The 15,988-nt window shown below is 37.6% G+C and overlaps 1 protein-coding gene across 1 annotated transcript in view; it reads right to left on the bottom strand.

The window, feature by feature from the left end:
• Positions 1-546: 546 nt before the first annotated feature.
• Positions 547-15,988, bottom strand: part of tpd52 (tumor protein D52) — a 147,726-nt gene continuing 132,284 nt past the window's right edge. The window contains exon 7 of the mRNA XM_060822802.1: positions 547-4,693. Within this exon, the coding sequence (XP_060678785.1) occupies positions 4,540-4,693 (154 nt within the window). The 3' untranslated portion in view covers positions 547-4,539. The remainder of the gene's footprint in view (positions 4,694-15,988) is intronic.

The raw sequence follows: 15,988 nt of genomic DNA on the forward strand, positions 1-15,988 counted from the left end.
CCAAGACCACAGCTGGATGGGTTAGTGAGAGCAGTTAAAACTTATAAGGCTTCCAATTATATCATTGCTCATTTGGGAAGCTAAGCTTTTCCATGTGTATGAAACTGACTAGCATGGCAATTTGAGCATTGAAAATTAAGATTGAAATTTTACTGGAATCAAGATGCATTGTATGGCAACCCCCACATTTTGGAACAACTTAACCTGCCCAACTTTCCCTTTCTTGCACAAATGGAAGATTATTAAAATAGAAATTTGGTGTCATATAGCCATTACTTCTCCAAATAGTTTTAAAAATTCTTTTTATCTCTTGGTGGATGGATCCTTTATAGATACTGTAGATGAAAAATCTCATCGTTCTATTGAAGCATTATGTTCTCCAATTAGCTGTACCAATGAATCCTGCACACTGTTTTTAAAGTAGTTCTGTATTAACTTGCTGTTTCAAATAATAAATTAACAAATACCTTTCAGCAACTGTTGTCTTTGTAGCCATTGTTTTCTAGGATTGTTTTATTAATACACTTTGTTTATAGTCACACAGAAGGACTGGAATAAAACAAAACTTATACTGTAAGCCATTACACTTCAGCAGATCTCTTCAGAAAATCAGAAAACAGATGTTTCGACAAAGTTTAAAATAGTCAACTTAAACCACATATTACAAATCTTAGATCAACATGTCACAAGAATCAAGATTGCCAAAAAATATTCTGGACTTAGCAAGATTTTTAAAAAATGATAGGATAAGCATGTAGCAAATTGCTTATTTTCTTTGAAAACAATAAATAGCCACAATAATTTTTAACACTATGGTTAATCACAGCAAACACACCTAGAAAAGCATTTTTTCCAATTAAGCAGCTCGCTAGACCAGCTGACAGAGAGGGTAGGAGGAGAGATGTTAAACTACATTCTTTTATCAACATTTCTCATGACTGCAACAGCCTTTATATAACTAACAGCTGAGGAGTGCACTTTCCCATGCCGTCAGGGGTGAGGAGGTTAGGATTTAAGCATTGTGGCAGTTGTTTTTCACACAAGAATCAAGCCCACTGTAGCTGAACTGAAAGAACCCAGCACCATGAAAGAGAAGAACCTCTTCCTTTTATGAAATGGTACGCCCACCACTTGAGTGGGCAGCTCAGTTTAACCCACCATTGATCTGTACAACTTGCAACACTAATTAGGAACAGGGACTTTTTTCAAAGTTGTTGAATCGGTAAATGAAACTGCTGCTCCCCTGTGATCTAGCGTGTGCATGGATGCTCCAGACCAGAGACCAAAGGGCAAGGGAGAAATATTCCAAACAATTGCTGCTCTTTAACAGCTCACTTTATTTTTTCCTACCACTTATTTCATCCTGCATTTGACACAGCACCATGTCTATTTAATGCAAAAGAAACAATTTGGGGAAATAGATGTTTTAATGAAGAAAGATAGTAAACAATGACTATAGTTAAGAAACAGCACTATATACAGTGCAATGGCTAAAGTAAATTAATCAATTTCCATGAAAACTGTGAAATGTTCAAAACAAAGTGTAATATATTTTTCCAATATAGGAATCCAATAAAGAACTCAAAAATGTTGCAGTATCCAAAAAATATTGAATAATCAAAGATTATGGAAAGTAAACATGTCAACCGAATTCACTATTAACAGCAATGACATGCGAAACCTTTAAACTAATCAGAAGTTAAGGTGGACATTCCAAACAGGAATAAACATTGTACTGTCACAGGTGCCATCCTTCAGTTAGGAAGTTAAAGTCTCAATTGCCTGACTGGGTGGAATTAAAGTATTTCAGGGCAATATGTCAAAAATCACAAAACAATTACCTACTCATCCCACATTTCTGCACTTTCTACATTACAAGAATGACTAAGCCTCAAAATGTACTTCAATGGCTGCAAAGGTTTTTGCGATGTCCAGTGGTCTTGAAAATGTCTATATAATTTTAAGTCTTTTTTTGCCTTTTTCTGCTGATAATAAATCTTAAACATTCATTAAAAATATTAAAGTTCGCTTCTTGATTAAATCACCAACACATTTGATATCTCTCGCTTACTTCCTATCATCATTGTTTTCATTTTTTTTAGCTACTCAAATTACTAAATATAACAAGGCTGCTTTCTAGCCAGCACAGAATGCAACAAATTCCTTTACTGCTTTGACTGAACAGAACAGGATAACATTTGACTTTGATGCCCATGAAGTCAAATAGCTTGCTAACATAGCAGACTTCTGTGACAGAAATGGCCACATGGGTGAGGGATTTAGAGTGACTGAGATACTTTGCATCACAGCTCACATTTTGGAATAATTAATTTAGGTGAGACGGAGATGAGAAAGAACTAGTATTTCTCAAAGAAAACTCAGTTTCCAAACGTCAATTTGTAACAAAGTGCTTTGGGGCAAAATGTTAAGTACTGCTTTTTTCCCCTCAAAGACTAATTATAAGCAAATATTTTGACAAGTCTATCAGGCACTTTAAAATGCACTTCATGAGATCTCACACAAATCAGGATTATCACTTGTGCCATCTTTCAAAAGTTTTTTTAAATGGAGGTGATTTTAATTATTGGATTTTAATCATCAGTAGGAAATGTTTATTTGAAATAAAAACAGTAGCCAAAGTGGTAAAAACTAACAATCTGCACTTCAGTTGATTAAATATTTCTTTGCATCTTACTGTAACTTAACAGATGATTCAATGCAGAAATAGCCAAACTAAATCAGGCTCATTATCATTGAAATTAACCAAACTTTAAGGACAACAGTTATCAGACACCAAGTTTATAACTTAAACAAAAAGTAACAATTTATTATTAATACTATAACTTTAGTAGAATAAACCTATATAAGGTAATCTAATTAATGTTTATGATTTAAAACCAATCTTCTTTGCACGTAACCCTGACTCACTCTCAGGTATATACAGTTAAAGGATAAATCAAAATAGAATAAGAGTTGTAATTTGCCAGTTTGGAAACCGTTTCAATGATGAGCACCCAGTTTTTATGGAATCCTTAAACAGTGCATTATATTACATGGAATTGGGTCTTGCTTGAATTCTGAAATCATCAGACAACGAAAACAGCTCCAGCAGGATCTAAGGAATATTAACTTTTTTTTATAAACTGGGATTTTGTTTTCAGAACATTTAACAATTCTTTAGCTGAATATAATACTACAGGTAAATCTTAAGCACGGTGTTACAGTTCAGTAGCTTGAGCATACCACCTTCTACCAAAGACCCAGTCAAAAACAGTTCAATATATGGTTTCTTGTTTTTCTGCATTCTCTATGGTTGGCTGATCTACATTAGCCTTCTCTTGGTTGACCAATGCAACATCCTAACAACATCTTAGAATGACCCTGTAATTATCTTTCCAGGTCTGCTCCCATTTGCAAACATCAATTTGTTCATTCTCTTTTTTTGAAATAAACTGCTTTTCAAAGTTTGATTTTCAACTCCAGCTCACAGTTCCAAAACATAAAGGAGAAAAAGAAGAGAAAAAAAGTGATGGTCTCACTACAGATTTTTTCCACTATAATTTTCATTTTGTAACTATTTCTTGGAATGAAGCGTTTGTCAAATCCTTAGCATTCTGCAATACGTATTCAAAAACACAGTCCATGTCACAAAACCACAGACAGTAACGTCATACGTGATGATAATCCAAGAGCAAACAATACAACCTACCTCAACAGAATGCAAATAGAATAAGTTACCAACACATTGACTAGGACAATGACAATTTCACATACAGTACCAACATCAGTTTCTAGATATAGTTTTGGGAGATACACTGTACATTAAAAGACTGTTTGGTTATTATTCCTGCCAATTGTCATTGGATTATTGGATATATGTTAGTTTACCATCAATCCCTTCAGTGACAAAGAATAAGCTGTTTAAGTGCATCATTTAATAGATGGAAATACATTTGCTCAAACCTAAACATTGTAGATTTTTTCAGACCTATTAAATGAAAGCATCAATCTGAAATGTTAATAATATTTATCTCTCCACAGACTGTCAAACATGTCGGGTATTTACAGAATTTTGTGTTTTCATTAGAGCAAAACCATTTCAGGTAATGGGCTAACGTCAGTCTAGTGGCATGTCCAAGAACGTTTCTAAATAGTGGCAGTGTTAGAAAATGCACAGGTTTGGACTTGTTTGATTAGCTATTGTGGACATGAACAGCCTTTGAATGCAGGAACTTGGAAAAGCTGACCTCTGTGGAGACCAGTAATTTAGGGGGACAATAAGAATTGATAAGTTTGTTTGAATGAAAGTTACAGCAGTGTGTAGATAACAAGGGGATTGTTCCAGAGTGAGTAGGAAAAAGAGAAGGGAAAGGTTGTTTCACATTTGCTGATTCGAAGCAGTATCAATAAAAATAATGTGCAATGTTTGAACTGATTAACACAAACAAACTCACCCTACAAAAGTTTATTTCGTATAAAATAGCAAAGCAAGAATACATATTCTTTATGGAACCAAAATCACATTATTGCTTATGATTTTCAATCTCTTTGATTTGTATCCTTAACGTCCAACAAACCCAGGAGTGCAGCTTCTGCCTCTAGCAGTGTTGTGTCCGTTTTGGCTCCAAGGAAACGTGATGTCAGCTCCAGATCAACAAGTCTCAAACGCACTCTCACTTCCCTCTGATATTTCCTAGACCAAGAAAAATATAACCTGTATGAATAATGTTTAAAAAACAAACTTCATGGGAATGCTGAGATTTATATGTAAAATACATGAAGCATGTGCGCAATTTCTAGAAGTTGTCTATTTCATTGGATAGAATGTATAAAAACCAAAGTTATCAACAGTTTTTAACCATGATGCCGGAATCAAATTTTGTTCCTTTATCATCAGAAACAATAAACATACTCATTTTATACTTGTGCCAATTTGATGAGTGAAAATCTCACATTTTTATAGAAGCAATCACATTTGCTGTAATAAATGTACAGCATCCAGAGATTAGGAAGTAACCAACATAATTATCTACAGTATAACCCTTACAACATCAAAAGGTATCACATCCCTGACATACAACAAGAAACAAACATACCAACTAAACATCTTCATCCACAATAGAGTCGACAAATTTCACACATACTCTGGAGTTTTTGATAGGGTCATTGGAAATATATTTTGTAACCTGTATTTCACTATGGTAACTCAGCTGAACTGTCAGAGTCATCATTACTCTGCTGAAACTGACAGCAACTTTGAGAGTTCAGACATCCTAAGAGTAATGCAGTTATTGCTGTAGTTGCTGTCAGTATGTCTAGCTCCTTCACGGGATATTGTGCAGAGGTTCCCGCGCTCTACAATCTGCATTAGTCATATTTTGATGAAAAATTCAACTTCTACAGTGTCAGTCACATTCTAATAATCCTTGAAAAAAGTTACATGTTCTTGAACAAGGAGTAACTGGGTTGTTACCAGTTCACTAGCCTTATTGGTTCTGGTAAGCTAGTTTTTATTTGTGGAATATCAAATTTTGCCACAATGAAAAAAGACCCATACTTAACAATTTTTTGCCAGCTTCATAAATGGATTTCACTGTTTGAAAATTTGAAGTAAAAGTGAACGATCTTAAGTGCTTTTAAATTTGAGCTGTTGCACATGAACATTCATTTCTATTTGATTTGTGATATATCTACTTGCTGACACTGTTGTTGCATGCCAAGACATTACTTTGACTTGACACCAGATTTAAACTACCAATAGGAATGTAGAGCCTGTACTGACCACAAGTCTTGGTCAATGTACCCACTGGATACTGAATTCAGATTGGAAATTTATAAAGTACCCTAATTATGTATTTTTCAAAACTCTGACTTCCAAATATAATGGCAAATAAGTCTCATCATGCACTTTAACTTACTCAGTTATGGAAGATTTGTAGTTTTTGTCAAACTTTCAATCTACCCTTGCACTACACTGTTCATTATGCAATCCAGGCTTTCAGAAAAGTTGCATACTGTAGCAGCTAATAATATTGTCCTATCACTCCAGTTCTCTGCGGAGTGCTCTCCCCGAGACAAAAACATTAAACACAGAAGTGACCACTGTAGCTTTCCTCAAGTGTATCATGTGCACTCAATTACTGGGTAGCTGCAGTGCAGACAGGTTTGAGCAAGTTTTTGCATGATGGACACAGGAAACACAAAAATTCAACAGAAGTAGAAACAGATTTAAGATAATCTGGTATATAATCACATGAAATTCACTAAGAATATCAGTGACATCAAAATTGATGTTGATCCAGCGAAACACTTTGCACAGACACTGTACTTACACAAGATTGCCTAACACATTAGTTTCCAGCAGCCACTGCTGCTCTGATGACACTATACTTAGTTTTCATGCCTGTAGGCTTCAGATGGGGCAGCGGATATCAGTGGGTGAAGAGGAGTCAGGAAGAAAATGAGCTTGGTTCCTACTTCTGATTATGGCTTCTGCTGAAAAGTGCGCCTTTGGGCATAAGTATAGATAAACCAGTTTCATTTTGATACCACTTCAAAGTCAAACAGCTGGACCAACAAGTATTGCCTTATAGCTTACAAACAGCCTCGGGGGGGAGGAGAGAGAGAAGAGAGGAGAGTCATAAAAGGATGCTGATATCTCAAATCAGAAATATATTACCTACTTTAAGAACGTCCGAGATATGGAGAACAATAAAAGGTTCCTGTGTCTCTGAAACATCTCCACATGCTTCACACAGATGGAATTACTGTGAAGTGTTTATGTTCTAACTCTTTGTGGTTGAAGGATGTCTGAGCACTAACAAAATCATCATATCAGACAAAAGGGCAATAGTCTAACACAGAGCAATACCTGTTAGAATTTAGCAACCTTATAGCATCACAATGAAATATTAACCTAGATTATCTGCTCCAGACTGGTGTAGCTTTCTACTTTTATAGGATTATAATGTTACCAACGATAGAAAAAAAAATGGTTTTACTGGAACTGGATTCTATGGCAAACCTCAGTTTTATTAATGACACATTAATGTGCAAATTAAAGCATTTCTGAAAGTAATGCAAGGCGCTGTGTAAGTTTTGAATAAAATAAACTTTTCTAAAATGCAGAGAAGTCTGACCATCTGCTACTACTGAACAAATGTAAAGATCTCTGAAGTGGAATCTTTGTGTCAAGATAGAATGGTGCTGGAAAAGCACAGCAGGTCAGGCAGCTTCCAAGGAGCAGGAAAATTGACATTTTGGACAAAAGTCCTTCATCAGAAATTTCTGAAGGGCTTTTGCCCTAAACGTCGATTTTCCTGCTCGTCTGATGCTGCCTGACCTGTGCTTTTCCAGCACCACTTTAATCTAGACTCTAATCTCCACATCTGCAGTACCCATCTCCGCTAAGTGGTATCTTTGTAACATATGATTACGATCTGAATATTTTTGCTTAGCATTGGTGCTCATATCTTTTTGGATCATTTAAGGGCCACAATTTTGTTGCCCTTTCATTTAGGCCATGCAATGTATATTTCACTTATCAGTTAATTTCCATCATCCAGTTACTGACACTTGGGCATTCGGATATAGGACCAATTCTGGGTATTGGCCCCACACCAAGCTGGCACAGAGTCACAGAGATGTACAGCATGGAAACAGACCCTTCGGTCCAACCTGTCCATGCCGACCAGATATCTCAACCCAATCTAGTCCCATCTGCCAGCACCCGGTCCATATCCCTCCATACCCTTCTTATTCATATACCCATCCAAATGCGTCTTAAATGTTGCAATCGTACCAGGTTCCACCACTTCCTCTGGCAGCTCATTCCATACATGTACCACCCTCTGTGTGAAAAAGTTGCCCCTTAGGTCCCTTTTATATCTTTCCCCTCTCACCCTAAAATCTATGCCCTCTAGTTCTGGACTCCTTAACCCCAGGGAAAAGAATTTGTCTATTTAACCTATCCACGCCCCTCAATTTTGTAAACCTTTATAAGGTCATCCCTCAGCCTATAACACTCCAGGGAAAACAGCCCCAGCCAGTTCAGCCTGTCCCTATAGCTCAAATCCTCCAACCCTGGCAACATCCTTGTAAATCTTTTCTGAATCCTTTCAAGTTTCACAACACCTTTCTGATAGGAAGGAGACCAGAACTGCACGCAATATTCCAACAGTGGCCTAACCAAAGTCCTGTACAGCTGCAACATGACCTCTCAACTCCTGTATTCAATACTCTGACCAATAAAAGAAAGTATACCAAATGCCTTCTTCACTATCCTATCTACCTGCACTCCAAGGTCTCTTTGTTCAGCAACACTCCCTAGGACGTTACCATTACGTGTGTAAGTCCTGCTAAGATTTGCTTTCCCAAAATGCATGCCCAATGATTTTCAGTATGAAGGCCAAATCATAGTCAGACGATGCATTTCCTGTTCAATTAGAGACAGTAGACTCTGATTTGGCAATTTAAAGGATGAACCTAAGGGGCAATCATTAATGTGGGAACAGAGCGAGTGAAGGATAGAGGAGGGTATCAAGCCATCAGCAAGGAAGCCTCACAAGCAAAGGAAGATTGACAATGTTCAGACATCTCTCTTTATGTTCTTTTGGCGATTGTGTCATAACAGTGAAGCATGCATTTCCCAGAAAGCTGCAAGCTCAACCAAGCTGGCCCGGTGTGAAGTGGACTGCAAAGTAAGCAGATACAGTACAGCCACACATGGACTGTACAGACATACCAGACAGTACAGACATGGACACACTGCTGCAAGGATTTCAGTGTTCTTCTGAGGGCTGACAAGATGACCCCAGTGGCATAGAACATGACATGAAGTGGCACCAGCGCTACAATGACCAACCTACTCACAAGCTGAATTGCTTCAGATTATTAAAAGGATGTGCACCAGAGAACTATGCAGTCAGGGGCAAATGTCATTTCACTATCACTTGTGGAGGAATTAGCACTGACATCACATTTATAAGTAACTGGAAGTGGGAAAGGAAAGCAACATGACCTTAATTCCCTGTTCGGGAAACAAGCTTTTAAATCCCAGGTTGAGGGCTTTACCAAATAGTGAAGTACATCTTCTTGCAGTTTTTGGGATGGATGCAGGGAGTGTTTGGGCTTTTGAGCTATATGCTCGAGGCTGGCCACATCCTTCCTTCTGTCTCTCTCTTTCCTCTTCTGTCTTTTTCTCTCTCTTTTCTTTCATCTTCTGACATCTTGTGGAAGCCAGAGTGGGGCCGGAGTGTCATCAACAGCAGCATGGCTGTGCCCAGGTTGAGGACTGGCTTAGGTAGGCCTGAAGCTTCGACTCAGGAATTTGGTAGTCCGTCGTCTGTGGGTGGAGCTTGGTACGCACGGGTGCAATAGGCCCCTTGCAGCAACAGTTGGGTCATGGACTGCTGCGGTGCTCGATGCTTAGCAGATTGCTGTCTGTGATGGAGCTTGGTGCCCGGAGCGGGGCTGCATCCTTTGTGGGACATTAGGTTAAGTTCGATGTGGACTGAAGGCAAGGTCCCAGCATGGTCTGCTTGAAGGACTGTAATGCAGAAGTTTTTATTTCTTCATTTTTCTAATTTATTCCTAAGATCCTGTACCTAGGTACTGTTGGGATCCATTAATAAGGTTAGGTAGTGTAAGAAACTTTATTGTTAGGTAGTGCTCACGTAAGGTAGTATTAGCAAGTCTGGAACTTGTTAGCTTCACTAGGCAGCAGTAAGCCATTATGTTACACTAAGAACAGACTGAAAAGCTGATGGCATAGCCTGAAGAGGCCCCAGGGAGGGTGAGAGATAACAGGACATTGGAGCCGTGTCAGAATGCACGTAGCTCAAACTGAGGTAATAGAATGTTATCAGGTGAGAACCAATGACATACCAAAATACTGTATTTTACCAAATAAGGATGTAACTCTGGAATGTGAGAGAACAAAAAGATAGACAAATTAAAATATAGTCAGAACGCGCCTTCTCCAGTGAGCTAGACACCTCACTGTACTGTGTACGATTCTCTCTCATTAAACCTGTTTATACTTTTAATCAGACCCGGTGTCTCTCTCCTCCAAACGAACACGGGGACAGAAGATCTGTCTCAACAGTACCTTTGTATCGAAGATGGCAGCATAAATCGTGACTTTGTAAATTTTGAACTGCATTCATGTGGGTACATGTGACAATAAACCAAATTCTAATTCTAATAACAATGCACATGTAACATCATTACGCACTCCCTCAGGAAGTGAATGATGGTGAGGTGGGAGAACTGCCAAGGTAAAGTGAAATAATCTTAGCACCACCATATGACACAGAAGTAGCGATTGCATCAAAATGTCAGAATGACTTTTTCATAATTTTTGCACTGAAGTTGAAAACAAAAATGGCAAAATTGACCAGCATCAAGATATAGGCAAGTCTTTTTTAATGCAGAAAAAAAACACTGTTGGTTTTAGTGGTATTTTCATTCAAGAGAGCTTTGCAACTGTCCTTTCAGGACCATTTAAAAGTTTATATCAAAATCGTGTTTTTTTTTCCCCTTCTTAAATGCAGAGAGATACAGTACTTACCGTATACTGGCACTGGGTTTATAGCCTGCATTCTTGGTAGTCATACTTTAATTTTGTTCGTAGTTTAACTTCAGCTCTGAACGCACATAGCTAATAGGGAATTATGACTGTTAGGAAAAAGACTTTTCAGAATGCCACAGTGCTGTCATCTTTTAACCTTTAGTATCCTCTTGTTATCATTAATTAGCTATCATCACTAACTTTTAGCGTACACTTACTTTCACCATTTTTTAGTACCCACATACTGCTTTCTTACTACCATTTGTAATTCAGTGTATTTGTTTGTTCACATAACATAAATCACAATGCATGGATTCTTCTTGGGTTATGTATCCAAAGTTTATTTACATCACTAATTATTTGCAAGGCTATATTACACACAATCTGAATCCTGTGCTTACTGCTGTTATTGACTACATCGACTCCACCATGTAGACAGTGTGACTGAAGGTGAGGTGGGTAATTTGGTACCCGAACATCACATCAATGTCCTGAAACTGTCTTAAAGATAGTGCCTGTGAAATCAAGTTTTAAACAAAAAAAGTAGATTGGTGAGCCACTAACAAAAAGAAACTACTTTGCTTGTCAACCAATACTTCCAATTTGAAATCAGAAGGCAGAGTTTGCAAATTAAGCTTTGCATCCTTTTCACCACCCTAAAACTCTGGGTGGGATATGGTTGAAAGTAAATATAGATCATGCAGAGGAGAGAGAGAGAGCGAGAGAGAGAGAGGGAAAAAACAAATATCCACAATTGAACTAAGATCTTTACCAGCATTTATAAAGATTCAACACTGAATCACAAATGTGTCTGTCTTTTCAACAAACATATTGGTTATGTTCCAGTATTTCATGTTTTGTTTTACATTTCCACAATCTACTCTATTTTGCTTTCATTTATCCTAGCACAGGGCATGACTTTCCTTACGCTATCAAATAAAAGCGGCATTTGATACAAGGTAAGGACCTAAGTCTCAGGAATGCTTGTCCTGTGAACGTGCATCAATCAAGTGAGTTTCACAATCAATTTTTATCTAAATTTAGGCAAAACATCAAAAAAGAATTGTTGGCAGCTGACTTTTATGTTTTTTTCATAATTGCTAGCTAGTTGTGGAGGAATATTGTCATCAATAGCTGTGCAACCATTCTCTCAGATTGAATGGGCCAAACGACCAGTTTTCTTGACATAATTATTTTAAGACTTGTGCTTACAGACGGCAACGATGCACTGCCAACACAGAGACTAAAAGTGGAGACGATGTTTTTACATTTGTTTCCTTTAAAGAACTGTAACTTTATCATAGTGACTGCAAATAGAAGCTATCTCTGCAGATCATCATTTGAAGCAAACAACATAATAATCAGTGGCCCTGTCCAGCACTCCTTCTGGCACCAGAAGGATATCCTTTATATACGAGGATCAACACACCAAAACATAGATAAAGTTTTGTTTCTTCCCATCAACAAGATTTATAGGGAGAGGCAAATGATAGGTTGCTGTTGGCATAGTAATCTTATCTAATGTCCCATCATTACAGTCAGGCACCAAATCCTTAATCTCCTAAACAACCAGAGCTCCCTACATTTAAAGGTTAAACAGTTGAACGCCTCCCAGTCAAACATACATGGGATTAAACTGTCGACTGCGTCTGGCGTATGGTTCAAACTTCAAGTACTTTGCTTTTGAACAATTTCTGTGAACTCTAAATCAAACACATTGAAGGAAGCTCTTATCTTAACTGCTCTTATGAACCGCATTCTCATAGTACCTACTGCACAAAACCAGCTTGCTGTTCGAACTCTTAGGCTGCTTTCAGGCATCAAGCAAAAGGCAATTAGGTATGTTTCTACAACTGAGAATGAATTTGCACAATAAACTGTTTTCTTGAAAGGGGGTTTACTATCACTTCCAGAGATTCTATAAACAACTCCGGAATGTTCAGTGAGGGAGGAGAGCAACGCAGTGGGAAACTACAGCAAAATATTTATAACAAATCAATCAACTATGTTTGCAAGGGTGTAATTTAAAGTTACTTCTAAGTACACTTGTAGTCACTTTCTCTATATGTGAACAATTTGTTTGCCTACAACACTGCTGCACTCTTTATTCTATTGCCAAATACCATACAACTTCCAGAGGTTCAGTGCAGCTAGTTATGGAGAATCACTTCACAGTGCAAAGAGATGCATAATTATATTACCAGTCTGGTGTTTCTTGCGTTCCTATTAGCTGGTGTTACCACCTGCACTTGAATTTACTGGATGTGAACAGATATGTAGGTCAATTAGAGAACAAACTCCACTGTCCTGTAGTATTTTATGCTTAATGATTCAGAAGGCAGTTTACAGTTTTCCCAGGGTATAGGATTACAGGTGCACAATGTCCGGATGATAACTTACTTAAATATAAACTACTGCTTTTATAAACTTTTTCAAAACATTGCTTTATGCGTTTTTAGACACCTAATGAAATTCCATCCACCTCTATGATTAAAAGAACACAAAGCATATTTGTTTTAATTGAAAAATTTCAGACACGTATGAAAATAAGATAGACAAGAACAAAGAAATGCATTTCAATGTTCTCAGAGGTCCCCCTTAGACAGTTACCCATACCCAAACCCCTCCACCCAGGTTAGGCATTGCTACAAAGCTTACAGCTTTGGAATGAGTGGAGAGTTCTTCGTTCATTTAAATTAACATTTGCTTCATATATCAGTTGTCCAGTTGACAATTTAAACAAGTAGGACGTTTAAATTAAGCAAAGCAGTTTCTCTGATGAATAAATGTAATTCATGCTGTGATACAAAGACGTGTATAGAATGAGCTGCCAGAGGAAGTGGTGGAGGCTGGTACAATTGCAACATTTAAGAGGTATTTGGATGGGTATGTGAATAGGAAAGGTTTGGAGGGATATGGGCCGGGTGGTGGAGGGTAGGACTAGATTAGGTTGAGATATCTGGTCGGCATGGACGGGTTGGACCGAAGGATCTGTTTCCCTGCTGTACATCTCTATGACTATGAGTCTACATTGCAATGGTGCTACAACCGCCTATTGGTAAGTTTAGATAGGGAGGAAGAGAAAGTAAAACGTACTTACAATGCTTTCACTCATGAATACAGCCCAGTTACTGGTGAGAAACACGTGTGGGTGCTAAGTGAAATACTGAATCAGGCTCAATGAGAAGTTGAGAAAATAGCAAAAGCAGTGAAAGAGTATTGGGGAAAGCTTAAGCTTTCAAATTAGAACAATTGGGAAGGCTCCCCTAAGTAATGCGTAGATGCAACAGCTTGTTGTAATCTTGTTAGCTCCGAGGGCTCAATTTTCACCACTGAGACAGAGAAGCTCAAATGATTCTCTCTCATTACCAGGTGCTCCTGTGCATATTTTCATCCTAGAAAGCCTTTTGTTGCGGGGAGTGTTGGAGTCAGGCCTACCACTTCTTGAAGCAGTTCAGAAATGACTATGGAGGCAGGTTAAAGCTGAAGTGAGCTTATTTTTAAAAAATCTTGGTTCTTTAAGATTTCAGTCCAGTTGTAAAAGAAGGTTGTTACGCCATCTAACCCTCATCCCTCAAAAACACATTTGACCCCCTTGCATCATCATAACCGTATCACCTCCATGCTCCCTTATAGCCACATGCATAATCACTCACCCAGTATCCACTTTGAGCAATTCTTAGAAGCTGGATAGAGAAGAAAGAATTTAACAACCTAAAAGAGCTCACATGCAAATACACTTTATATTTTCAAAAACTCCATTATTAGTGAACTCCATTCAAAACATAATCCCCTCAGCTGGTCAATCAGTTTTAAAAACTCCTATCCAGCAAACGCATCAAATGTAGTTAATACTTGAATAGCTTCTTTAAACTGTCAAGCAAAATGTGAGCTCTGGGCCAGCTTGCTGGAGCTTCTGAAACACAGTCATGCATTCAGAATACATTCAGCTGTAAGAACAATCATTGGAAAATGGCTATTGACTTTTTCTAAGTTACACAAGATGGGGGCTTAAATGATATCAAACCATGACATTTAAAGCACTGAAGCACCAATCAACAGCATTTAGAACTCCTGCAGAAATTTTTGAGGCTTCCATTACAGGTGTAGATGTGTCTATCGTAAAACAAAAATTGGGTCTGTTGGAACTCAGCATTAATGTCAAGTCTGGAATTCCCACCAGTGAATTCACACCCTGCTCCTTTCCCTGTGCTAATAAAAATGGGATTTGCCAGAAATAGGGCTGGGATTTCTGCATCATCTTTCTATCTGTCATTTTTAAAGATCTCCACATTTGGACCTGTTCCATGAAAATTTAGCCCATAATCTCAGCAGTCTAACAAAATCCGACCCAGTGAAACAGGAAACCCTAGGATATAAAGCTAATGTATGAACCAAAAAGTTAATAAAATGAACAGCAATACAAATGTAACCTACAATTTGTAAGTGTCTCAGATGTATAGGAAAACAGTACAACGTGCTCAATTTTTTCCAGTTGAGACAAGGTGGGCTGTGGACTCTAATACAGTTTGAAAAATATGTTCCTGGTGATTCTCAAATTTATTGCAAGTCCATGCTTTCATAAACTGGATGTGATGCAACAAAATCTTTTTTCAAAAATCTCACAGAAGTGTTCCAATACATTTAAGTGAGCAGAATTGAGTTTTGAAAATTCAGTTGAAAAAATTAAGATTGGGATCTTCAAAAACTGCATCACATGTATCTTCAACAAATTTTGAGAATGTTCCTCCTTGAAACGTAAGAACCTAAAGAACACAATACCATTACAAAATTATACAACTGGTTCAGCAATACGTAACCAATACACAAGGGTATGTGGTCTAACATTACATCATTCTCTGTCTGTTAACATCACCAATTTCTTTGTCTTATTCATATTTGACTAGGATATATTGTGAAGAACACTGGAGAGATTTTTGTCTTCTCCTAAGCACAAGGCATAATTCAAACATGCATTCAGACCATCTGCAGTGTACTTATAAGCACATAATTTTTAAATGCAAAGCAATAAAAATCATGTCAAAATTATTTATGTTCTTTAAGAAAATATGCTTCCTGAAGGTTAAGGATGTACTAGAGGGCACTGAAGCCACAATTAACTATACAGTGGTTTTAGATCGAAGTTGTTGTAAAGGAAAGCCATGTGCAGGGGCCATGTGGATAATGCGCGGCTGATTTGCAATTGCCAGTTTTGTACCCCCACTGAAATGGAATTTCTTCCATGATTCATTCCAGATTGAGGAGAACTGTTACCGACCTTTGTTATTAATTTAATACTACAGTGGTCTGCATTTCTGATTTCTTTTTATTTTCAAATGGAAAAGATTTATTGGAAATGGATAAATGGCTCAGCATCAAGTCTCAGTCTTAGGGTCATGGATTTTGTATCAATCAGAA

Source organism: Hemiscyllium ocellatum, chromosome 4 (genome assembly GCF_020745735.1).
Source record: "Hemiscyllium ocellatum isolate sHemOce1 chromosome 4, sHemOce1.pat.X.cur, whole genome shotgun sequence".
In the NCBI taxonomy this organism is placed as follows: domain Eukaryota; kingdom Metazoa; phylum Chordata; class Chondrichthyes; order Orectolobiformes; family Hemiscylliidae; genus Hemiscyllium; species Hemiscyllium ocellatum.